General features: G+C 45.5%; 1 protein-coding gene across 2 annotated transcripts in view; it reads right to left on the bottom strand.

Moving 5' to 3' along the window:
* The window catches only part of LOC117363385, a 468971-nt gene that overhangs the window by 49908 nt on the left and 391918 nt on the right, over window positions 1-27145 (bottom strand). For both annotated transcript variants that reach the window (XM_033950994.1, XM_033950995.1), the window contains exons 20-22: window positions 24251-24346; window positions 19734-19817; window positions 1288-1380 (exon numbers count right to left, since the gene is read on the bottom strand). In XM_033950994.1, the coding sequence (XP_033806885.1) occupies window positions 1288-1380; window positions 19734-19817; window positions 24251-24346 (273 nt within the window). The remainder of the gene's footprint in view (window positions 1-1287; window positions 1381-19733; window positions 19818-24250; window positions 24347-27145) is intronic.

The raw sequence follows: 27145 nt of genomic DNA, 5'->3' as shown, positions 1-27145 counted from the left end.
CTACTGTCCAGAATGAAACACCTATTACACTAGAAAATTATAATATAATATATGGTAAATTTATTTTGAAGCTGGAGTCGGTACATTTTTACCAACTCCAACTCCACCCAAAATTGCTTTCACTCCGACTCCATAGCCCTGGGTAAATACTAATCTTCTACATGTTAGCACCTAGTGAATACAATTGGTCCTATATTACTATCTACTTTGTAAAGCATTTAAGTCTGAAGTGAAAGGAAACAGTCTCTTCCTCCCAGATAATCCTCGGTGTAAGAGTGTGTAGAGAATGACCCGTGCAGGGCTGTTCCAAACATGTGCCGCTCACTCGTGAGGAGGGGGTGGGGGGAACACTGCCACAAGCAGAGACACATCAGCTGGATCAACAGGTTTCACCAATGAGATAAAAGAGCAAAAAAGACTAAATATACACGTCAACCAAAGAGGGTGTGGTGTCCTGACATTATTAGCAGAGGAAAAGAGGAGAAATGCGAGTACAAAGTCTCCTAATCAGTGATCAGACCTTACTATTGGTAAAAAAAAAAAAAATCACTGCTCCTTTTCCTCTCACCCTGTTTGGAAGCGTCCATTCACTGAGCATCAGAAATGTGCCACCAAGCCATCCACCAGGAGGTGGCGGCATCTGGGATTCTGGACTACTTTACTGCAAACTATGTTGGAATCAGGTGGATAGCGTAGCTGGTTTTAAGAAAGGTTTGGACAAGTTCCTGGAGGAAAAGTCCATAGTCTGTTATTGAGAAAGCCACTGCTTGCCCTGGATCGGTAGAATGGAATGTTGCTACTCCTTGGGATTCTAGAATCTTGCTATTCTTTGGGAATTCTGCATGGAATGTTGCTACTAGTTGGGGTTCTGGAATCTTGCTTACTCTGAGATAATGGAATGTTGTTACTCTTTGGGTTTTGGCCAGGTACTAGGGACCTGGATTGGCCACCGTGAGAACGGGCTACTGGGCTTGATGGACCACTGGTCTGACCCAATAAGGCTATTCTTATGTTCTTATATATAAACCTGATTTGTTATGATTGAAATTCTGTAGAAGTGGGAGAGATCAACATTATTATTCCGGTGCAACATAAAAACTTTTTAAGAAAATGCAAAAATGTGTAGAGACAACTAGATTTGACTCTTGTATATAAGTGGTTAGGAGGTAATCTACTGAAACTGAATGGCAGCTGGGTCGATTATGTATTTGTGGCATGAGTTCAGCCAGTCATTATACACAATAGTGCGGTGGCTGTGTGGCTCTTCTGTTATGAACATGGTTTTACCTGAAAAAACAGAATGATGTTCCAGATCAGCCCAAGTATCAGAGAGGAATTTCCATCAGCAATTTCTGCAGCATCAATGCTCACCAACTTTACCTGCAAAGTGAAAGAATTAAAAGCAAAGAACATTGGCCCTGATTCCATTTAAAATTTACAATTTCGATTGGCCCAGAAGCCTAAGGCCCCTCCTATGGGCCAGCCTTAGGTGCCTGGGCCAATCAGGCCCAAGGCCCCTTCCCGGTGCATCCCACAATGCACCGGGAAGGGGCAGGCCCGCCATTTGGTAGATGGCGGGCCTGCCGGCTGGACGGACCAAGGACCTGTCTAGCCAGCCAACTGACAGGTTAGTGGTGGGGGGGTTTGGGGTAGTGGGGGTGTCTGGGGTAATGGGGGGGGGTCGGGAGCATTCACGGGGAGGGCATCTTCGGCAGGAGGGCTTGGGATCCCTCCTGAAGGTTCGGGGTTTTGAGAGGGAGTGCCAGAGGAGGGCTTAGAATCCCTCCTGCCGGCAATTGCCATTTTGTTGGAGGGGGGGGTGCCAGCAGGAGAGATGCGATCACCATTTTGTTGGAGGGTGCCTTCAGGAGAGATTGGGCATCTCTTAGCTCAGCGGCCCCTATTCGGAACTTATCCCTGTTTTGACTTGGTCTAAGTCAAACGGATAAGTTCCGACTGGGCAACCTGTCAAAAGTTGTTATACTTGCTGTACGACTAAGTCTAGGTCGACCCACCTCCCCCTTTCCCCTCCTCTAAAAATGCCTCTTTTCGCTCTATGCATTCAGAGGCAGGGTAAAGGCCTAAGCTGGTTTTAGATACGTCTAAAACCAGCTTTGATTATCGGTCCTTGAACGATCTGCCTTTCTGACCTTCATGACTTAGAGAGGACAGATTCTTCAAACGTTCGAAAACTACAAGAACGAGAGGGCATTCGGAAAAGTTGAAAGGGGACAGATTCAAACCCAACGCTTGGAAGTTTTTTCTTCACCCAACGGGTGGCGGACACCTGGAATGCGCTTCCGGAGGGCGTAATAGGACAGAGTACGGTATTAGGGTTCAAGAAGGGATTGGACAATTTTCTGAAGGAAAAGGGGATAGAGGGGTATAGATAGAGGATTACTACACAGGTCCTGGACCTGTTGGGCCGCCGCGCGAGCGGACTGCTGGGCACGATGGAACAGGTCTGACCCGGCAGAGGCACTTCTTATGTTCTTATGATTGTCCATGAAGGCCACTTTTTGAACTGTTTTAAAATTTTTATTATGAGCCCCTTAGCCTATAGGAAGAGGAAATGCAAATGTAAAGAGCCTTAGCCAATAGGGAGAGGACATAGTGGATGTTGCAGATGGGCAGACTGGATGGGCCATTTGGCCTTTATCTGCCATCATGTGTCTATGTTTCTAACACTGAATGGTATTTATCAGTTTTAAGTTCCAGATGGAGGACTTCCCTTTTCCCTTCCCTCAGTTGGTGTTTATTTCTAGCACTGGGAATTAATGTTGTTTACTTTGAGGACATATTGCTGGGGGGAGGAGGCGAGATCGGAGTTTCTAGCACTGTACTGCTGTTTTTCACTTTGTAAAGCTGATGCTTCAGTATGTTACTACTGTAATGTTGTTTCAATAAAAGATAAATTTTTAAAAAAATTTTGGAAGGTTTTTGACTAACAAAAAAATCTGATGTAAGACTTCTGGTCACTATCAGATGCCATACAATCACTAAACAACATGAAAGTATAATTATAATTATGGGAGGGGGTATATAGTTATAATATAGGTTTAATCAGTATTTGTGAATATAGCATATTGAATTTAGATTATAATATCTGTGAAAAGGGAGGGTGGGGGAGAGGGTAAATTTATGTATTTAGATGATGTTAGAAAGAATTTCAAGTGATGTGTAATTTATGTAATATTGTATACTAGGTGGAAGATGGAAAAATGAATAAAGAATGGGGAAAAAAAAATAAATTTTTGAAGCATAAGTTTTCTTTTTTTTTTTTTAGGTTGTAACAATTTTTATTGACATGAAAAAGAACAGGCACGCATTAGTGAATACAGCAACAACAAATGCCAGCACAAAGAAAAAGATACAGTGGCTGCATAAACAAAGACAAGCATACAGAAGCATGTCAAAAATACCAGCCCCGAAAAATACCCAACCACCTCAAAATCCCGCCTCCCCCAACCCCCCCCCCAGCACCCCCCCGCCCCCCTAAGGAAGTGGAACGCCCGACTTAGAAAAGCACAAACCAAATTCCCCCCCCCCAGGGTCTGGACTCTGATGACCCTAGGACAACAAACCAACTAGGCATCCCCCTCCCCCCCCCTCTAAACAGAACCCCTCCAACCCCTCCACAACCCCCCCCCCAAACCCCAGCCCCCAGAGCAGAGAGATGTCGAGATCCAGAACTAGCCAGGAGAAAGCCGCTTCAAGTCAAGGTGTTCAGAAGAAAGCCACGTCCCCTAGGAGACATAGAATTGACATAAGGATCCCAGATCAACAAAAAGCTCCGCCAACGCTTAAGGGAACCCCCCACCTCCCGGGCCTCCTGAAGAACCAACTCATGGAGAAGAGCCCTCAAATGCCAAAAAGACGGAGGATTCGAGGAGGTCCACTGCTGCATGATACAATGACGGGACAGGAGACACACCTTACGACACAGCCATCGAGCTCCTGGAAGCAAGGAACGAAAAGCTCCCGGTAAATCCAGCACCACCTGCTCAACCGTGCCCTCTACCGACGTCTCCAAAAGCGAGCTCAAATAAGAGATAACCTCTGCCCATAAAGCCTGAATACACCAACAATTCCACAAAGCATGAGCAAACGTGTTCGGATCCCGACCACATTTGAGACACAGGGGAGAAGCAACACCACCAAATTTGAATAGTTGAGCTTGGGTGATATACCCTCTGTACAAAATACGAGCATAACATTCCTGCAACACGGCTCCTCGGATTAAATGCGGCAAGCCCGCCAGATTCCGGGAAACCTCCCAAGAAGCAAGGTCCAGATGGAGTTCCGAGGCCCAGCTATCCCGAACCCCCAGACAGTTCCTAGGAGCCTCAAAAGGAAGCAAAGCCCGATATAAAGCGGACACCGAAATCTGAAAAGGCTCAACCTGGGCATACAGATCCCTAATACGAGTCCCCAACGGGTGCTGAAGGGCAGTCCGGGGAAGCGTGAGAATATAATGTTTAACTTGACAGTAAGCAAAAGTATCCCCCCAGCATTGCCCCAATCGCTCCCTCAAATCCGCTAAAGTTCGCAGGTCCCCATCGACGGTCAGCAGATGTTCTACCAAAAAAAATCCCAACGTTTTCCAACGACGGAAACTTGAATTGTCCGAGCCAGGTACAAAATCCGGATTGCCCATCAGGGGCAACAGAGAAGACACCCGCGGGTCCCCCCCCCAGGCGCCTAACCAGACCCTCCCACGCCCCACGCATGGAAGCAAAAAGAATTGAGCCCCGAACCTCCCGTGGCAAGGCCCCCCCAGGCATGTGAAGCAAGGCAAGGAGAGAATACGGGGCGTACAGAATAGTCTCAAGCGAGGTGGGGTATATTGAGAATCCCCAAACAACCAATCCTTAAGATGTCGCAAAAGACATGCTAAATTATATAAACCAAAATTCAGAATACCAAGACCTCCCTGCTGCCACCCCCCCACCAGTAGATCATAACGCAACCGAGGTTTCCTCCCACGCCAACAAAACCTCGCCAAAACCCGTCGCAGGCTCCTCAAGTCTTTCTTGAGAAGACACAGTGGGAGGATCCTGAGTACGTAGAGCCACTGGGGAAAAATGACCATACGAATCACCGCCACACGCCCCAACAAAGAAAGGGGGAAATCTTTCCAATGATCTAACTGCTGCGACGTGCGATCCAAAAGCGCCCCGAAATAAAGACGACCAAGAGAAGCCGTGAGCCGAATCCCTAGATAACAAAAGGAGTCCGTCGCCCAATGCAGCGGAAATGAAGCCCCCCCAGTTATTCCGCAAGGCAGGCGAAGTGGTCAAAGCCTCCGACTTCCCCAAGTTCAGACGAAGACCCGCAAAGTCCCCATACTCCTGAATCGTTTCCAATAACGCCGGCAACGAGTGCTGCGGGTCCGTAAGATGAACGAAGAGATCGTCCGCGAAAGCCGCCACCTTAAAACAAAGGGACCCAAAAGAAACCCCCTGCACCTCAGGAGTCAAATGGATCGCACGCAACAGGGGATCTAAAGTGAGAATAAACAAAAGCGGGGACAAAGGACAACCCTGTCTCGTTCCGCGGGAGATATCAAACAACGAAGAGCTGCAACCGTTCACCATAAGGGCCGCTGTTGGAGAAGCATACAAGGCCCTCAACGCCGAAACAAAACGGCCCGCAAACCCATACTTGGCCAAGGTGGCAAATAAAAAATCCCAACGCACCCGGTCAAAGGCTTTTTCTGCGTCAAAGCTGACCATAAGCGAAGGCAGTTGGCGGCGTGCGCAAAATTCCAAAGAGGCAAGAATGCGTCTCAAATTCTTCTCGACCGAACGGCCCCGCACAAACCCAACCTGAGCCTCATGAAGAAGCTCAGGAAGAACACAAGCCAATCGATTGGCCAGAACCTTAGCCAAGATCTTCACCTCACAATTGAGCAGGGAAATAGGGCGATAGGATTCCACCCTGGCGGGGTCACGCCCCGGCTTGGGCAGAACAATAATTTGAGCCAAGTTAAGGTAAGCCGGCATAGCCTCCGATCCACCATGACATTGAACATAGCCGTAAGCGGCGCGACAATATCTACCCGCAACAACTTATAAAATTCCGCCCGAAAGCCGTCAGGGCCCGGCGCCTTCAAAGTCGGGCTTTGACGAATAACCGAATCCACCTCCGCTTCCGACAACGGGGCATTCAGCGTTTCCAAATGGGCCGGGTCCAAGCCAGGTAAATCCAAAGAGTCCAAATACAGCTCCCCCGGGAGATTGTGCGCCGAAGGCTCTGCATATAGCTCAGCATAATAGTCCCGAAAAGCCTGACAAATGTCCGCATCAGCCGTAATAGGCCTGGAGTCCGAAGATGTAAGGGCTACTATATTCCGTCTGCTCTCTCTATGAGAAATCAAACGAGCTAAGAGGCACCCGCATTTGTTACCATAAGCATAAAGACGATATTTGTAATAGGCCAGACTCTTAGCTGCCCGCTGGTGTAGTTTCTCATTCAAAGCGACCTGCACATCCAACAAGGCCTGCCGGTTGACAGCAGTGGGCTGACGGCCATACGCTCGACAAAGAGTCCCCAGCAGCCGGGACAAACGAAGAATTTCCCGATCCCGATTCCTCTTTGCTTGCGAAACATAACTAATAATATGCCCACGGAGAACCGCCTTAGCGGTTTCCCAAAAAAGAACAGGGTCCTCCCGGTGCTGATCATTATGAAAGCAATAATCTTTCCAGCGCGTCACCAACGAATCATAGAACTTGGGGTCCTGGCCAAGCCAAAGAGGATATCTCCATTGACGGGACTGGGAGGACTGCCCCGGGGGCGTCCACTCCAACCACACCCAAGCGTGATCTGAAATCGCGTAGGGACCAATCTCCGCTCGCTCCACCTGAGAAAAAACAGCCCGTGAAAGAAGCAAGTAGTCAATACGGGACTGCGTGGAATGCGCCCGTGACATATGAGTAAAGTCTTTCTCAGTCGGGTGTAAAATCCTCCAAACGTCCTCCAACTCCAAGAACTGACAAAAGGAGGGGAGCCCCCTACCATCCTGAGCCCGACGATTAGGGAACGCAGTAGATCTATCCAAAGAGGGGTCCCAAATCGAATTAAAATCCCCCCCCCCCCAACAACATCGGCAGACCCTGATGGGGCGAAAGAATCGCCTGTAAACGCATATAAAATCTCCGATCGTACGTGTTTGGAGCATAAACACTACCCAAAAGAACCACAGACCCCGCAATCCGAGCCTTACAAAAGATATATCGGCCCTCAGAATCAGCCACCACAGTATCCAGACGAGCAGCAACCCCCTTACGAACCAAAATAGCCACCCCACATTTCCGACTGGAGCCAGCAGCCGCCATACACACACACACCCAACCCTGCTGGAGTTTAGCATGCTCCGCCGCAGTAAGGTGTGTCTCCTGTAGCAAGACAATATCTGCCTTGAGGCGTTGTAAAGCTTGAAGAATTTTAGTACGCTTCACCGGGGACGTGACCCCCCCAACATTCCAAGTCACCATTCGAACCATGGAAAAACAGAAAACAACAACACCAAACAAAGGTGAAAAAATTCCATGGGCACTCCAGAGCACCGTCCCAGCAAGCGGGCTCCGGAACAATGTGGTGTCCCACCAAACCAACCTCCCCCAAGCCACTCCGGATCAGAAGAAAACCCGACATCCCTCCACTCTGAGCCAAAACTATCCCGCTCCAACCCCCCACCCCAACCTCCCCCTCCCACCGCCCCCCAAACCCCCACCCCCCAATATCTCCCCAGACCGGTCCTCAAAGGAGGACCCATCACGTGAAGACGCCAGCCTACCTGGGCCACCCACACTAAAAACCCCTATGAAACACCCATCCCCCGATACAAAGAATAAAGCCCAACCATACCCTCAAACAGCAACTACCCAGCCCCACACACCTCAGGGAGACCCGGTCCCCCCTTCACAGATTCCGGGGAAAGGCCGCCACAAGTCCAGTCAAACCTCCCCCCCCAGGGACCCAGCCCCCCCCCCCCCCCGGAAACACTCAGCACTCCAGTCACCTCGCACTCCCAACACTCCACAACCCCTCGATCCACACAACCAAACCCCCAAAACTCAGCCCCCCTTCCCTCCCGAGCGCCCCCAACAAAGTCCAATCATAGTCCAGGGGAGACCCCAACCAAGAATAAAGTCAAACAAAGGCAGCTCGGGGAACAGGTCCAAAGCAGTAGCCTGTCCACCAGAGGACCGCAGAGGAAACAGGGCACTCCCAGAGCTCCGCATACCCCCCACAAAAGCTCCAAGCGGGGGGGCAAGGCGCCCCCCAAAGAAGTGAGGAAAAAGGAGAGGGGGGGAAGCCAATACCATAAAGGCCCCCCAGGTTCAAATGTCACTGCCAGCCAACGAGCAGTCCCAGCATCCAGACAGCAGATCAAGGGGCAGTGGACAATGGAAGGCCACCGCCGCCATCCAGTTGGGCCAGGAAATCCCGGGCTGCCGATGGGGACTCAAAGAAACGAACAGAGCCACCCTGGGAGACACGGAGTCGAGCAGGATACAGTAAAACAAACCGGATCCGACGAGTGAACAAGGCTGAACAAACGGAGCTGAAGCCCCGGCGCCGCTGAGCCACATGGGGAGAATAGTCCTGAAAGCACAATACTTTACGGTTCTCATAAGTCAGCTGACGACCCCCTCGCAGCGCCTGCAGGATCGCGGACTTGTAGGCAAAGTTGAGCACTCGGATGATAACCACTCGGGGTCTGGCTTCTGCGTCCCGCCGAGCTCCAATCCTGTGGGCCCTCTCCACTCGGAAGCGGCCCAGTTCCGCCGAGAGCCCCAAAGACTCCGGGATCCAGCGCTCCATAAAGGACTGTAAGTCGGACTCCCCCAAAGACTCTGGGAGCCCCACAAAGCGCAGGTTATTTCTTCTGGCCCGGTTTTCCAGCTCATCCACCTTGAGCTCCAGGGCCTCCAGGCGCTGCAACTGCTGGCTCTGTGCTTGCTCCACTCCACCCACGCGGTCCTCCACCTTACCGACCCTGCTCTGGAACTGCTCCAGGTCGCGGCCAACTCCATCCAGCTTCCCCTGCAGCCGCTCCAGCTTATCGTCCAGCGGCTTGAGTCGCTTCTCCAGCACTGACTCCAAAGCCGCCGTGACCTCCATGGTGATCTCCGCCACCCACGAGGGCGAAGCGGAGGGCCCCGCCGGGCTAGCGGCCGCCATTTTATTTTCAGCGAGTCGGGCACGCTCTCTCTGCGGTCTTATTGATTTTGCCGCCAAACAGCCCCGCTCGCACTCCGCAACACCGGCGCCGCGACTAGGAAGCCCCAAGCAGGGAAACAGCAATCGAACAGGGGCGAAAATACCGGCGAAAAGTGGGCGATTCCAGGCAGGCGGCAGGAGAGACGCGAATCGCCGTCTGCTCCTGTACATAGCGTCACGTGATCTCCTGAAGCATAAGTTTTAAAGCGACAACTTTAAATAAGAGTGTAAAAATGCCATCTTTGAAAGAAAAAGAGAGGCAATGGCGGCTGACAAAGGTATGCTTCTCCACCGAGATCTGAAATATTGAAAAGTTTTATAATATTAAGCAGATTTTTCTGACATTATTTTGTCGTGCTTTCCCAGGGATTTCCTCGAAAAAGCAGTAGCGAAACATAGATTCTATGTCGGAGAATCTGCCCCCGCCAGGAAAAGAACTCGCCGAGAGGACGGGGAAAAATGAGTTCCCGTGGCGATGGGGAAAAATTTGTCCCCGTGTCATTCTCTAGACACCACAAACCCTACCTATTGGGCTAAACTTCCCATATCAAGTATCCCTCTAACAAACAGGGTCAGACCTCATCAAACCAAAGTGATGGCGATTACCATAGCGCCTTCCAAGCCTATTTTGCTTGGTCCTTGCATCGTATTTTTACATTACCACTATTCTTTGGACCAGTCCATGCAGTCATGCCCAGACTCTTGTTTTGTCGTCTCAGTGGACTGCTCCTGAACAAAGGGGCATGTTACCAATGAAACAGAGTCCCTGAACACGGGATTCGCCTACATCTGTGTCTGATCCCGTTTGTCCACAGAAAAAAGCACAGTCGCTCACCTGTAACAGATGTGCCTTGCAGAGAGCAAAATTAATCTGGTGCACCATCCCTTCTACCTCCCCTAAAACTGCGTCACTATTTGAGCTATGGAGCTAACTGAGGACCGAAGAGTCTGTTGTGTTCAGGAAGGCAGGTGCACACTTAACGTTTCACATTTACTTCAGAGCCCTGAGAGAACTGTTCTGTCCCACCACTTGTGCATAACCCACTTGTGTGTCTTGTGTCTACAGAACACATCTGTCTCAGGTTCGTAACTTTGCTTTCTCATTACAGTAAAAGACACAGCTGGTCAGCTTACAAGCGGAACTGGATCTTTCTCTGGGAATATTCCATTGCCTAACGTCAGAGCCCAAATGGGGGACTCCCTGCTGCAGGAGTGTCCAACTAGTTTACAAGTGTCTGGATGAAACCTTGCTCCCCCCTATCACTCCCTACTTCTTTGTAAGGGGGAGGGGAACTCTGTTGTGTCACTACAGGGTAGAGAATGACACGGGGACAAGTTTTTCTCCGTCCCCATAGGAACTCAATTTCCCCGTCCTGTCCCTGCAAGTTTTGGCGCTCTCAGTTTCCCTGCCTTAACCGCAAAAGCCTCGAACACTTATGATTTTAAAGGGTTTGAGGCTTGTGCAGATGAGGAAGGAGCTTAGGTATTAGTGGAATGAGGCATTATGACATCACAATCTGAGCTCTAGAATGTTGCTACTTAGGATTTGAAAGTGTTTGAGGCTTGTGCAGGTGAGAACAGAGCATTGGCATTGGTGGAATGAGGCATTATGACATCACAATCTGAGCTCTAGAATGTTGCTACTTAGGATTCTAAAGTGTTTGAGGCTTGTGCAGATGAGGACGGAGCTTAGGCATTGGTGGAATGAGGCATTATGACATCACAATCTGAGCTCTAGAATGTTGCTACTTAGGATTTTAAAGTGTTTGAGGCTTGTGCAGATGAGGACGGAGCTTAGACATTGGTGGAATGAAGCATTATGACATCACAATCTGAGCTCTAGAATGTTGCTACTTAGGATTCTAAAGTGTTTGAGGCTTGTGCAGATGAGGACGGAGTTTGCAGGAATTGGGCAGGGGCAGGAAAAGAACTCATGTGGACGGGACAGAAAAATGAGTTCCCGCGGGGATGGAGGAAAATTTGTCCCCATGTCATTCTCTACTACAGGGAATGTTCTGTAGGATATAAAATGCTATTTTGGGGGGGGGGGGGAGAAGCAGCAGGTTCTAGCAACTCTGTGCAGTTTAGATAAGATGTTGCAACACAATTATTTTAAGGGAAAGAACATATAAAAAAAAAAAAAACAACCTCCTTGTGACAAGTGCCAAAATAGAAAAGGATTTTGGCCTCAATGGCTCTTGGTCTGACTCAGCATTGCTTTGCTAACTTCAGCCTCCAGTTATTCCTCCCCAGCAGCTTCTAATCCCTTAATGTAGAGGAGTTCATTTCTTAGAAAATGAACAAAGTGAGTCCTTTGATTTTTTTTTTTTTTTTTTTCTGGACTCTGTTTTTTTACTGTACTGTGCGGTAGATTTAACACAAACTAGAGAAAATATTTTTCAAGTTTTTATTAGAATTTGATGTACCGCTTGAGAGAAATCCACTAATTATAGGAAAGGGTAAGTCCTGGTGCTTCGGGGAGGGACTTTGAGACCCCTGATATAGATGTATTTTCTCCATGAGATACAATGGGTGTGCTTGCCATATTTTAATATGTATTCTATATATATTGACTGTATGTAATTTTTCCTTTGTTGTGAACCGCTTTGAACTTTTGGTATCGCGGTATACAAAAAAATAAATTATTATTATTATTATTGTGTGCTGCAATACAGGCCTCGAGGCAGAGGAGGTGAATGGTGGAAGGGAAGTGTCAATTATAGAAGCGGTGGAGTTAGTCGGGGCAGTCGTCGTGAAAGAGAAAGGCTTTAAGCAAACTATGGAAGTCGGGATAAGAGTCAAGTTCAAGTTCAAGTTCACTTTATTTTTGATGGATCGCCTATTTAAAACATTCTAAGCGATGTACACTTAAAAACAAGTTATAAAAGAACATTCAGTCATATTAGTAAAAAACATTAAAAAACAAAAAAAACCAATAAAACACATATTTGTTAAATAATTAAATTAAATAATACATTAAAAACAAACATGAAAAACAAACATGAAAAGGGAGGAAAGGGGGGAAAAGTTACATATTTTCTATTGGTGAAAAAAACATATATTAGGAAAAAACATAAAACAGGGGTGTAAAAAAAAAAAAAAAAAAAGGAAAATTATTCATTAAAAGCGTCATTAAATAAAAAAGTTTTTAAGAGTTTTTTAAAAGAGATAATATCTCTCTCCTTTCTAATAAAAAGAGGCAAAGTGTTCCAGAGTTGGGGAGCTAAAACAGAGAACATATCGTTTCTCCTTGTTCCCACAATGGATTTGAGATGTAAAGGTTCCATAAAGTGGGGGCTTGAACACTAAAGATTTTTGTTCGGGTAAAATCGTGGACTACCTGAGGTAGGGAAGGTCCGTACAGTCGATTTGATCGAGAGGATCGGAAAGTTCTGGAGGGCGTATACGGGATCGGGTGTCGGGAGAGACATAAAGGGCTGCCGCTGTGAGGAGTTGAGTACTAAGGAGAGAATGAAATCCCGTGAGAAATGGGGAGCAGAGGGGTCACACGGTTGTATTTTGGGGGGGGGGGGTGTTATGAATTTTTACGTCAGCATTTTCAACTTAATTGTAGGCGACTTTTTTCTTTCAATATAGGGCTCCTTTTACAAAGGTGCCCTAGCGTTTTTAACGCACACATCGGATTAGCAGGCGCTAGCCGGAAAACTACCGCCTGCTCAAGAGGAGGCGGTAGCGGCTAGCGGCCAGTGTTCCCTCTAAGCTGCGCTGGTGTGCGCCGGCGCACAAAATATTGCATCGCAGCGCACAAGTTTACGTCACAGCGCACGGCGTACGGAGATGGCAGGGCGGCGAGAGGAGAATCGGGCGAGTTGGCGCTGGCGCCCGATATTTGTAGCGCACAGCGAAAAAAATTTTGCCCACAACACCCGCCCGCTTAGAGGGAGCACTGGCTAGCGCCCATGGCATTTTAGCGCAAGCTATTCCGTGCGTTAAGGCTCTAACGCACCTTTGTAAAAGGAGCCCATAATGTCCTGTAATAGACTGTTACAATAATCTAGTTTGTTTGTTTATTCATTTATATCCCGCCGTTACCCAGGGCGGGTTACAAACTTACGTTCAAAGCAATAACATTAATTCTTTACAGAGGGGACATCATAGCAACTTTAAGGAAATTTGGGGCCCGTTAACAATATATTGTAGTATATGAATTGAATTATTAACATTATTTCCCATTGATTCATGAAAGATTGTTATACACATCCAGGAGGGGTGGGGGGAGGGTTTGGGTGGAAGGGGGGGTTAAATAGCTGTATATTACTTTGTGGAATAGAGTGCAATATGTTATATTACTTGATTGCGCTATGTATTTGATTTTAGAAATGAATAAAGAATAATAAAAAAACCAAAACAAAGCAATAACATTACATCCAACATTATATCAATATTAAGAACATAAGAACTTAAGAATTGCCGCTGTTGGGTCAGGCCAGTGGTCCATCGTGCCCAGCAGTCACGCGGCGGCCCTTGGTCAAAGACCAGTGCCCTGAGACTAGCCCTACCTGCGTACGTTCTGGCTCAGCAAGAACTTGACTAGCTTTGTCTTGAATCCCTGGAGGGTGTTTTCCTCTATAACAGCCTCCGGAAGAGCGTTCCAGTTTTCCACCACTCTCTGGGTGAAGAAGAACTTCCTTACGTTTGTACGGAATCTATCCCCTTTCAACTTTAGAGAGTTCCCTCTCGTTCTCTCTACCTTGGAGAGGGTGAACAACTTGTCTCTTATCTACTAAGTCTATTCCCTTCAGTACCTTGAATGTTTCGATCATGTCCCCTCTCAGTCTCCTCTTTTCAAGGGAGAAGAGGCCAGTTGTATTTAGAATCCACTACAAAGCAATGATGATTTGTCACCAATTTTTATATGGCACCATCCTGGAATTTTTTAAGAGCAAGATGTCAACCAACAAGATCATTGCGCTCTGAAATTCTGCAAATGCTAACCCAAAATATGCTGAAACCAATGCAATGACCTTTTCATGTGCAGGAGTAAAATTGTGGAATACCCTTGTAGGGCAAATTCAGAAATGCAGCGATAGGAGTTTAAACTAAACTAAAGCTTAACTTTGTTTAGTTTTTTGTTTTTTTAATTTGAATTTAATACATTTACAATATCATAAAGATATCAAGGAAAAAAAGGTTTCCATACAAGTTTTCAATATAACAAACAATACAAAAAAACAATCCTTTACAAGCCCACTAAAAGGGGAAACATATTGCTTATTTACCAACTAAATTTAAAGGAAAACAAAGAAATAGGTTGAATTCCAATGAACCCAAATCATTCCCTACTATATTAGGACTTGGACATTCCTAACCTAATTTCTCATTAAAGAATGAAAAGGAAAAAGAAAAGAAATCTCACTTCTGTTCACGAGCTACCAAAAATTGTTGCAATTGAATGGGGTCCCAAAAAACAAATTCAGTGTCTTGTATTTTAACCAAACATTTACAAGGAAACTTCAGATAAAATGATGCCTCAAGTGCCAATACTCTAGTTCTCAATTTCAAAAATTCTTTTCTTCTAAACTGAGTAGCTCTTGAGACATCAGGAAACATACTGACCAAATCCCCACAGAACTTGGTCAGTCTATTTTTAAAGTAAAGTTTCATTAACAACATTTTATCTGTCTCACTCGTACATGTTAGAATCATTGTGGACCGAGACTGAATAACATCTTGAGAAAAGCTTAACTTTGTATACTGAGTCATCATTCCGAGAAGGCTCGACTCAGTTTACAGCAATTAAATCAACAAGGAATGATTTACAAATGATAAATAGAAGATAACAGCAAAATTTCAAAAGAATTAATTTTCAAAATGTTTGGCAAATAGAGTAGTTTTTAAAGATTTACGGAAAAATCGAAATGAACTGGAACTCCTTAAAAAAAGGGGCGATCATTCCAGAGTTGGGAGAATTTAAAGACCAAAGATTGACTGAAGATCTCGACTCCTTTAATCCCTTTTTTAGAAGGAAGGGAGAGTTTAAATATGTTGGATACCTCTTGCAAAGGAGAATCGGTAAACATTCCAAAATAAAGGAATAAGAGGATTAAAGATACCATGTAGAATTTTAAAAGAAATACAAGCGCATTTAAATTGAATTCTAAAATAAACCGGGAGCCAATGAAGACTCTGAAGCAGAGGGGTCACATGGTCAAATTTACGTTTTCCAAAGATCAGCTTCGCAGCAGCATTCTGAATTAATTGTAATCTATGAAGACAAATTTTTGTAATGCGGAGTTAGATAGCGTTACAGTAATCAAGACAAGATAATATAATTGATTGAACTAAGATAGAAAAATGACGGTGATGAAAAAGAAACTTGCTAAAAAACACAATTATTTGCGGATGCATTTCTCTGAAGATTGATCTTTCTGTTGTAAGAACTGAATCCTTCTGTTTCTACTTGTCTTAGTCTGTTTTAAGATTTTATATATGTAACCATTTTGTAAACCATTTTGATATAAAACGGTATAGAAATTTTAAAAATAAATAGACATGTAGACAGCAATGCTACGCTGTAGAGCAATATTTGCTGGGTACTTCCTCTTCACAGGACATGAAAATATTCCTCTTCACTTGCTGGTCCACAGCTCTGAAACTCTATGGGAAGAATGCAGAAAGCTTTGGCAACCTGGTTAAAAAAAATCCCGGGCTGGAAGCGATTTTCTTTTGCAGGGGTTCGCTCAGCACAAATAGCATGCAAATCATATACACACTATTTGTGCTGAGTATCCTGGTGAAAAGGGGAGAATCTGTGCCTGATGCCTGCTCACAAGAGCTGAGCAGTAGGCACAGTTCTTGTGTGCAGGAGCTCTCCACTAAAGTTTTTTTGTTGTTGTTTCAGCCATGATATGGACGCAAATGTTGTCCATGTTTTGTGTGCATGTGTGTCATAGACAAATGGCCCATCCAGTCTGCCCATCTGCAGCATCCACTATCTCCTCCTCTCCCTACTGGCTAAGGTTCTTAACATTTGCATCTCCTCTTCCTATAGGCTAAGGCTCTTTACACCTGCATTGTGAGGTCAGAGAGCTTTATGGTTATAGAAGCATAGAAACATGATGGCAGATAAAGGTCACATGACCTATCCAGTCTGCCCATCCGCAGCATCCACTATCTCCTCCTTTCCCTATTGTCTAAGGCTCTTAACATTTGCATCTCCTCTTCCTATAGGCTAAGGCTCTTTACACCTGCATTGTGAGGTCAGAGAGCTTTATGGTTATAGAAGCATAGAAACATGATGGCAGATAAAGGTCACATGACCTATCCAGTCTGCCCATCCGCAGCATCCACTATCTCCTCCTCTCCCTATTGGCTAAGGCTCTTTACACCTGCATTGTGAGGTCAGAGAGCTTTATAGTTATAGAAACATAGAAACATGATGGCAGATAAAGGCCAAATGACCCATCCAGTCTGCCCATCCGCAGCAGCCACTATCTCCTCCTCTCCCTATTGGCTAAGGCTCTTAACATTTGCATCTCCTCTTCCTATAGGCTAAGGCTCTTTACACCTGCATTGTGAGGTCAGAAAGCTTTATGGTTATAGAAACATAGAAACATGATGGTAGATAAAGGCCAAATGGCCCATCCAGTCTGCCCATCCGCAGTAACCATTATCTCTTTTTCTATCTAAGAGATCCCACGTGCCTAGCCCAGGCTTTCTAGAAATCAGACACAATCTCTGTCTGTATCCCTCAACCAGGAGACTGTTCTACCACCCTTTCTGTAAAAACGTATTTCCTTAGATTACTCCGGAGCCTATCACCTCTTAACTTCATCCTATGCCCTCTCATTTCAGAGCTTCCTTTCAAATGAAAGAGACTCGACTCATGTGCATTTACGCCAGCACACACAGGTATTTAAATGTCTCCATCATATCTCCCCTCTCCCGCCTTTCCTCCAAAGTATATAGATTGAGATCTTTAAGTCTGTCCCCCATGCGCCTTATGACGAAGACTACGCACCAATTCAGTAACCTAAAAACTATGTTCTGACCATAGGCATGGGAAACACACACACACAAAACACGCAGAAACAGCTACCAGCAGCGCCAGACCTGCTAAAAGATTTTACAAGGTAAGAGGCGGGCGTTCCCTTCTGAGAATTAGAAGGAGTGCTCATTTTAATACTAATGAGCTCCTACTAATGCATTTGCATAGGGTTCCCAGTGGCTGCTACCGCAATCGGTAAAAGTCCCTGAGAACCTTTTTGAGCATTGGAGGCTGAGTTCCCTTGCAAGTAAGACTGGCTACAACCAGTCTTTTTTCCACAGCAAGCTTTTGAACGTCTCCCCCTATTTATCAGACAGCTTGGCAGGCTGGTACTCTGGGTGACAGGTCAAAAGTACGCGACGACAAAGGAGCGCAGACAACTGAGCGCAAGGCGGAAGTGCGCCGAAGGAAAACAGTATTTTAAAGGGCTCCGACAGGGGGTGTTGGTGGGGAACTCCCCCACTTTACTTAACAGAGATCGCGCTGGCGTTGGGGGGGGTTTGAGGGGTTGTAACCCCCTACATTATACTGAAAACTTCACTTTCGCCCTAAAAAAGAGGGAAAAAGTTAAGTTTCCAGTAAATGAGGGGGGTTACAACCCCCCACAACGCCGGCGCGATCTCTATTAAGTAAAGTGGGGGGGTTCCCCACCAACACCCCCCATCGGAGCCCCTTAAAATACTGTTTTTCTTTGGCGCGCTTCCGCCTTGTGCTCAGTTGTCTGTGCTGGGTTGTCGGCGTGCGCTTTTGACAATGAACCGGTGCTCTGCTATCATTTTGGAAAATGGTAAAATCTTTTAGGTCAATATTGAAAGCACTTCCCTAGATAACTGCACCTTCCCTAGATAACTGCACCTGACATGATTGAGAAATTTATGACATGATTGAGACATTTAAGTACGTCACAGGTCGTGTCGAGGTGGAAAACGATATATTCTTTCCCAAGGGACCCTCGGTCACAAGGGGGCACCCGCTCAAACTCAGAGGGGGGAAATTTAGTGGTGACACCAGGAAGTATTTCTTCACGGAAAGGGTGGTAGATCACTGGAACACTATAGAAAAATGAATGAAATCAAATACTAATTGTAAGAGCCTTACTCAAAATGAAAGGGGTCAAAAAATCTTAGATCTGCAAGTTGAGACCTGCTCTCTTCTTCTTCAGGCACCTATGGGGTTACGGGCTGACTAGACTTATTGCAAGAAATCATGCTGGAATATTCCATACAGGGTGTTAAATCAGTAGGTAGGAACTCGGATAAAAGATTTGTTTTGAGTTCACCGGGGTTCAATACCACCAATAGCACAAACGTGCCCAGCAGACGTTACCCATTCACATCACTTTAAACACCCTGTGGGCCAATCTAAAAGTTTATAATTAATAATACAAATTTTTTTTGTTTCTTTTTCTTTTAAACTGTGTTTATTACAAAACCTAGCTAGTCAGCCCAAAAACCCTGGTGTCTGTACAATATATTTAAAGAATTTAAAGTAGATAATTCAATATCGCTTCTGAAGTGCACATTTGATTGATTGAGAAGCTCCTGTAGTGCTCAACCTTGTCAGTTTATCAACCATTATTAAAGCTACCAAAAAGCCAGGAACTTATCTCATTCTGTAGACCGCTATTGTTCATACGGGGTGCCAGCTGATTGCCCTACAGAGCCCCGTTTCGTAACCTTTGTCAGGGGCAACCTCAGGAGCATCTCCTGGTGCAGTATAAATCCACCCTTCTCCCTCCGTATTCGCGGTGACTGGGGATGAACAGATCCGCGAATATGGAAAAACCGTGAATAACTTTTTCATGTTATTTACAGTTTTCTGTTAAAACCCCTCATGAATATGATGAAACCGCGAATAACAAAAAAGCTCACATTCGCGATTTTTGGTGAAAACATTTACAGTATTTATTGTACGCTGTGCGTGCTGGGAAGCAGCGATTTTCTCTGTGCACGCTGAAGAAAGTGCTGGGAAAAATGCGCCAACATTTTTATCGGAAATGTACTCATGAATGATGTAATTTGGGGGGGGAGGAGCCAGCATGCTAAAAAACTGTGAATAATCAAAACCGCAAGTGGTGAAACGGCGAATGTGGAGGGAGAAGTGCAGAACTTTCCAGAAACACACAGGCTCTGCCCTAGTACTATCCCAATAAGAGTGCTGAATATTCAGATATATATTTTCATCGTCATAACTAGTGGCTGAATGCTGACTCATCAATTGTTTATCTTAGCATTTGGCCCTCAGAGTCCCGGGCGAACTAAGCAGTCAGGGACCGCCCACTTTATCAATGAACCTTGCATTAAATCTCTTATGTGTCAACTACTATGAAAGTATTTGAGTTGTATGTTCTGTATGCCTTTACTGTCTGCTTTTTATTAATTGATTAGGATTTACCTTTGATGTTATTATACGCACTTAATTTATTGTTAATTCTACATCTGTTTGAGAAATGCGCGTCAAGGAGTGAATTAAAACAAATCAATAAAATACTTACATTACAGTTCTCCAAAAACGTAAGCGCTTTTGCAATATTGTTCAGCCGAAATATACGATGTGAGGAGGATTTATATTCATGCAGCTGTAAAGAAGAAAAAACAAGGGCTTTAGATAAAAAGGCACCGTGCAGGATTACCGTAGATGTGAAGGCGGAACACCTCCACAAATGCCTGAGCACCAAGAGACTTCTTGGGTATGTTGTAGGTTTCTTCTGTTTGATCTCTTGGGAGATGTCATCCTTACCTGAAATCTCTCTCCCCAATATTGTGGGCTTATAGGGGAATTATAGCCATTTAAATTTTATATTGTATGACGTTTTTCTTTATCTAATTTTTGTTATGTAATCTTTTATATGGCCCAGAACATCCTCTCCGACTTCAGAATAGACGTCGGAGAGACTTCCTGTCGGCTTTAGCAGCTGCAGCATGGCAGTAAGAGCAGGGGAAAAGGAAAGAGGCTTTTTTTTTTTTTGAGTGGCAGGGAGGCAGCAGACTGGCTTTGGCTAGGGAGGGAGAGACAGAGGTAGATAGGCAGGCTTCGGGGGTGGGGGTGGGATAAAGTGTGGAAGGCAGTGAGAGAGACATAGGAAGGAGGTACTAGGGGCACTAAAGACATGGGAAGGATGCACTGGGGGCACTAAAGACAGGAAGGGGCACTAAAGACGGGAAGGGGCACTAAGGACATGAGAAGGAAGCACTGGGGGCACTAAAGACATGGGAAGGATGCACTGGGGGCACTAAAGACAGGAAGGGGCACTAAAGACGGGAAGGGGCACTAAGGACATGGGAAGGAAGCACTGGGGGCACTAAAGACATGGGAAGGATGCACTGGGGGCACTAAAGACATGGGAAGGATGCACTGGGGGCACTAAAGACAGGAAGGGGCACTAAAGACGGGAAGGGGCACTAAGGACATGGGAAGGAGGCACTGGGGGCACTAAAGACAGGAAGGGGCACTAAAGACATGGGAAGGAGGCAATGGGGGCACTAAAGACATGGGAAAGAGGCACTGGGGGCACTAAAGACAGGAAGGGGCACTAAGGACATGTGAAGGAGGCACTGGGGGCACTAAAGACATGGGAAGGAGGCACTGGAAGCACTAAAGACATGGGAAGGAGGCATCAGGGGCACTAAAGACATGGGAAGGAGGCACTGAGGCACTAAAGACATGGGAAGGAGGCACTGAGGCACTAAAGACAGGAAGGGGCACTAAGGACATGGGAAGGAGGCACTGGGGGCACTAAAGACATGGGAAGAAGGCACTGGAAGCACTAAAGACAGGAAGGGGCACTAAGGACATGGGAAGGAGGCACTGGGGGCACTAAGGACATAGGAAGGAAAGAAGCAGGGAATAGAAAGGGACAATTCTTGGGTCTGAGTGCAGAAAGAAAGAAATGAAAGAAAGGATACACAGATAGAAGGAAACGCAACCAGAGACTCATGAAATCAATCACCAGACAGCAAAGGTAGGAAAAATGATTTTATTTTCAATTTAGTGATCAAAACGTGTCAGTTTTGAGAATTTATATCTGCTGTCTATATTTTGCACCTATATTTGTCTATTTTTCTATAGTTACTGAGGTGACCGAGCTCGCGGAGATAGAGCGGAAACGGGGTTTTTAAATTTTAGTCCTAGTAGTTTGCCAGTCCACAAAATAATTCTTTTATTTTTGCCGGTCCAGGGGTGTAAAAAGGTTGAAAAACACTGATGTAGAGTATGCCGGCTTTCTTTTTCGCCCAGCCGCACGCGTTCAAAAAGCCACGCATGCGCGGCTGCTCGAGTTGATCAATCTTCTCCTCTCCTGCAACTTCCTGTTTCCGTTTGCGTCAGAGGAGAATATTGAACAAATGAGCAGCCGCGCATGTGCGGCTTTTTGAATGCGTGTGGCTGGGTGAAAAAGAAAGCCGGCATACTCTACATCTAAGGTGAGGTGGAGGGAGGGAGATGGCGGAACGCTGCAATTGGTCGGGTGTCTGCTGTTTTTGTATCACTGCCTGCCTGCGCTCACGTTCCAGTTCCTCCTGCATTTTTAGTGTGCACAATTGACCTGATTCGAGCTATAGGTGAACATGGGGGACACGTCATTGAAAGGGAGGACAAGTCAATTGATTTATTTTATGTTCTGTTTTTACTACAGGGCAGAAGCACTGAAACAGATTCTCAGTGCAGTAGTAGTAGTGGCAGGACTCTCTTCTGTCTTCATGGTGTTTCGCAGTACTGAGGTTTCTATGGATGCTGCGGGGACGGTAACGGGGCGGTGAATGGGATGGCGGTGCCGGTGACGGGGCGGTGAAGGGGATGGCGGTGACGGTGACGGGGCGGTGAAGGGGATGGCGGTGACAGGGCGGTGAAGGAGACGGTGAGCCGGGGACGGGGCGGTGATGGGGACAGATTTTTTCCCCGTGTCATTCTCTAGCCTAAATGTCTGCGCCTAAGTTAGGCGCCCAAAGACTACTAATTCATAACATGCCCACGAAACGCCCCCTAGCCATGCCCACTTTTAACTATGTGAACATAAGAACAGCCTTACTGGGTCAGACCAAAGGTCCATCAAGTCCAATAGCTCGTTCTCATGGTGGCCAATCCAGGTCCCTAGTACTTGGCCCAAACTCAAAGAGTAGCAACATTCCATGCTACCAATTCAGGTCAAGCAGTGGCTTCCCCCATGTCTTTCTCAATAACAGACTATGGACTTTTCCTCCAGGAAATTGTCTAAACATTTCTTAAAACCAGCTGCGCTATCCGCATCTTACCATAACCTCTGGCAACGCGTTCCAGAGCTTAACTATTCTCTGAATGAAAAATTATTTCCTCCTATTGGTTTTAAAAGTATTTCCCTGTAACTTCATCAAGTGTCCCCTAGTCTTTGGTCTTTTTGACGGATGAAAAATCGATCCACTTGTACCCGTTCTACTCAGGATTTTGTAGACTTCAATCCTATCTTCCCTCAGCCGTCTCTTTGTCAAGCTGAAGAGCCCTAACCTTTTTAGTCTTTCCTGTTGTAGAATTCTGCCTACCAAGGTTAGGCGCCTTTTCAATTAACTCTACTTAGTTCCAATTAAGAGGTGTTGAGTGCCGATTATCGGTGATTACTTAGTCTATAACTCTATTAAGTTAGGCGCCCGTGCTGATGTAGGGCCCTATCTTTAGGCTTATTTTATAGGATTTGGAGGGTTTTGCATAAGAATTCATTGAAAGAGAGTTTCTGATATGAGAAGGGAATGTGGTGTAATGGTTAGAGCCACTGCCTCAGTACCCTAAGGTTCTGGGTTCAAACTCCTTGCTGTTCCTTAAGACCCCGGGGCAAGTCACTTAATCCTTCACTACCCCAGTTACATTAGACTATGAGCCTGCCAGGACAGATAGGGAAAATGCTTGACTACCTAATTTGTAACCCATTTGGAGCTCCTTTGGAAGGATGGGCTAAAAACAAAGTAAATAAATATATCTAGTGTGCCCTGTTTCACTCCTGCTTCAGTACCATAAGTGGAGAAAATCTGGGTAGAAAGGCTGATACACAGAATGAATTCTGAGCTTTATGCTAGAGAATGACATGGGGACAAATTTGTCCCCGTCCCTGCAGGAACTCAATTTCACCGTCCCACCCCAGAGAGTTTTATCACTGTCTCTATCCCAGCCCCATTCCTGGAAGCTCTGCCTTATCTGCACAAGCCTCGAATACTTATGATTTCAAAGTGTGTGAGGCTTGTGCAGATGAGGACGGAGCTCAGGCATTGGTGGAATGAGGCATTATGACATCACAATCTGAGCTCTAGAATGTTGCTACTTTATTATTTTACTGTTTGAGGCTTGTGCAGATGAGGACGGAGCTCAGGCACTGGCGGAATGAGGCATTATGACATCACAATCTGAGCTCTAGAATGTTGCTACTTATGATTTTAAAGCGTTTGAGGCTTGTGTAGATGAGGACGGAGCTTAGGCATTGGCGGAATGAGGCATTATGACATCACAATCTGAGCTCTAGAATGTTGCTACTTTATTATTTTACTGTTTGAGGCTTGTGCAGATGAGGACGGAGCTCAGGCACTGGCGGAATGAGGCATTATGACATCACAATCTGAGCTCTAGAATGTTGCTACTTATGATTTTAAAGCGTTTGAGGCTTGTGTAGATGAGGACGGAGCTTAGGCATTGGCGGAATGAGGCATTATGACATCACAGTCAGAGCTCTAGAATGTTGCTACTTATGATTTTAAAGCGTTTGAGGCTTGTGCAGATGAGGACGGAGCTTAGGCATTGGTGGAATGAGGCATTATGACATCACAACCTGAGCTCTAGAATGTTGCTACTTATGATTTTAAAGTGTTTGAGGCTTGTGCAGATGAGGACGGAGCTTTCAGGAATAGGAAAAGAACTCGCTGGGACGGGAAAATGAGTTCCTGCGGGGACAGGGAAGAATTTGTCCTGGTGTCATTCTCTGCGTTGTGCTAGTGACTGCCAGATCCACTGTACCAACAGCTCATGAAAACAAAAACTGAACGAGATTGCACTTACCAGGCTCTGTCCGGAGAGAACCTCCAACAAAGCCATTAAGATTTTCCCATCCTGGATATCAATAAACAAGTCCTGCACCTGGAGGGGAGGCTTGCACTGTGGAGACAGTGGGAAGGAGGTTAAATGCACGTTGAAGCACAGAACGGACTCCTTAAATGGCGCCCAAATCTGGGTGCTGGATAAAAAATTGGAGTGGATTGCTATTCTCTACAGAGCACTCCGAGATGAGCCCATTCCTACGCCCGAGTTTGGGGTGCCAGTATTTATGCGAATGGAATCCTGGTATAAATGCCAGCGCCCAACTCTTCAATAGAAATAGGAACTTCTTCCTTATTCCAATTTAGCAATCTGTTATTGTCACTTATTATTATTAGACCCTCAGCAGTTGAGGAAGTCGATAGTGCTAAAAGGGGTGGAGCCTTGATAAAGCGGTTTCCCGCGAAACATGTCGGCTATGTCACCCTGCTTGATCTAAAAATATCTCTACCAGAGACAACTACATTAAAGCTAAGTAAAATAAGCTAACTAAAATGAATAAGTATTTGAATATATAAAACTTGAGAAAGATATAAGTATTTGAATATATAAACTCTTGAAAAAGTAAAAATAAGTAAAACTTGGACCCAGTGAGGATTGGTCACGTAAAGCTCAGAACGGTGATATGTTTGAGTCCTGAGTGGTGACGCTGAGGGTCTAATAATAATAAGTGACAATAACAGATTGCTAAATTGGAATAAGGAAGAAGTTCCTATTTCTATTGAATTGACATTGAAATAGCCATCTGAAAGTCTTATATGCTATTAAGCGCCCAACTCTTAGCATTTGGGAGTGGGAAATGGCGGTTTTCTATAACTCCGTGCCCAAATTTTTGGAATGCCCCATGCTATGCCCCTTCTGAGTCATGCAGCAGGGGATTTAGGCAAGCAGAGTTATAGAATAGCGTGCAAAATCCAGTTAATGTCAATTAACTGCATAAATCGATTGCTGGCATCAATGTACGAGGCGTTCAGACCAATACCCGTGCATTCTGTGATCTCACTGAACTGGGGTACATTTGGGACCATCATCACACTTCTAATGTCCCATTGCCAGCCTCCTTATTCTATATAATTGGTTAGATTTTTTGATACTCATTATATATGCTTGTAGATAGTTTTAAAAAACTTATCTTGATAGCTGTTCCAATAGGCTTGGCGTTATTCTCTTTAACTTCCAGCTGCAGCGAGGTGAATTGCTTAAATCATAAAGTGCTTGTGCATATAGTGTTAACTTTTAACTTTCGTGTTCGCTGGGGGGGGGGGCCGGGCTTAATAAATTTTAGCGAACACGGAAGTTAAAAGTTAACACTATATGCACAAGCACTTTATGATTTAAGCACTTCACCTCGCTGCAGCTGGAAGTTAAAGAGAATAACGCCAAGCCTATTGGAACAGCTATCAAGATAAGTTTTTTAAAACTATCTACAAGCATATATAATGAGTATCAAAAAATCTAACCAATTATATAGAATAAGGAGGCTGGCAATGGGACATTAGAAGTGTGATGATGGTCCCAAATGTACCCCAGTTCAGTGAGATCACAGAATGCACGGGTATTGGTCTGAACACTTCACAAATTATAATTAAAATTAATAACTATTTATAGAGCTGTGATAATAATAAATAGAGATTTAATAATCATCACAGAATAACATTGTATATCTCCCTATTAGTTGGCATATCAATGTACGAGGGTCATTTCATAAATAATGCACACTTTTTTTTTTTTTTATTTACATGTTTATTTATTTTTTTTTTTTTCAAGTATTTCTTTAAAGTCCTTCCATATAGTCTCCCTGCTTTGCAATGACTGAGTCCCAATGTCCAGGAAGCTTCATTATTCCATCCAAGACACCGTTTTTGTTCAGTTGCCGAATGGCTCGGGTTAACGGCGGAAGAAAGCTCATCCAGAGATGCAAAACGATGTCCACGCATAGGTTGTTTCAACTTTGGAAAAAGGTCGAAGTCTTGTGGACTCATGTGTGGACTGTAGGGAGCATGAGGTAACACTTCCCAGCCGTATTTGTGTAGTTTTTCAATGACGACATTCCCTATGTGCGGGCGAACGTTGTCGTGAAGAATGAGTGACCCAGCCAAGAGCAACTGAGGTCGGGTTTTGTGCATTTTTCTGCACATTTTTGGGAAAAATCATGATAATACACTGCTGTGACACTTCTTCCACATGGAACTTTGTCTGGGATGATGATGCCTTCATGATCATAAGCAAAAATCATCATTTTTTGACTTTTGATTGAGCTTTGTCAAAATTTTTTTGGTCCTGGGGAAGATGGAGCTGTCCACTCATCATTGAAAAACTACGCGAATACGGCTGGGAACACCTCATGCTCCCTACAGTCCAGACATGAGTCTACCAGACTTCAACTTTTTTTCCAAAAGTTGAATCAACCTATATGTGGACATCGTTTTGCAACTATGGAAGAGCTTTCTTCCGCCGGTACCCAAGCCATTCAGCAATTGAACAAAAACGATGTCTTGGATGGAATAATGAAGCTTCCCGGACGTTGAGACTCGGTCATTGCAAAGCAGGAAGACTATATGGAAGCATTGTAAAGAAATACAGTCAAACCTAGGTTTACGAGTGCCGCGGTTTGCAAGTGTTTTACAAGACGAGCAAAACATTTGCAAAATCTGCACCTCGCAAACCGAGCGTTGACTCGATTTGCGATTGCCCCCCCCCTTCCCCCCGCGATCCGGCATCCCTCCGCTCATATCGCCTCCCCCACCGCCGCAATCCGGCATCCCCCACTCACCCACCCACCCACCCAAGCACAATCTCTTACCCCGATGTGGCACCGGTACAGATGCCCGAAAATCCTCCCTCTTCCTTAGGCTGGGC

Source organism: Geotrypetes seraphini, chromosome 7 (genome assembly GCF_902459505.1).
Source record: "Geotrypetes seraphini chromosome 7, aGeoSer1.1, whole genome shotgun sequence".
NCBI lineage: Eukaryota > Metazoa > Chordata > Amphibia > Gymnophiona > Dermophiidae > Geotrypetes > Geotrypetes seraphini.
This window is presented reverse-complemented; position numbering and strand designations above follow the sequence as displayed.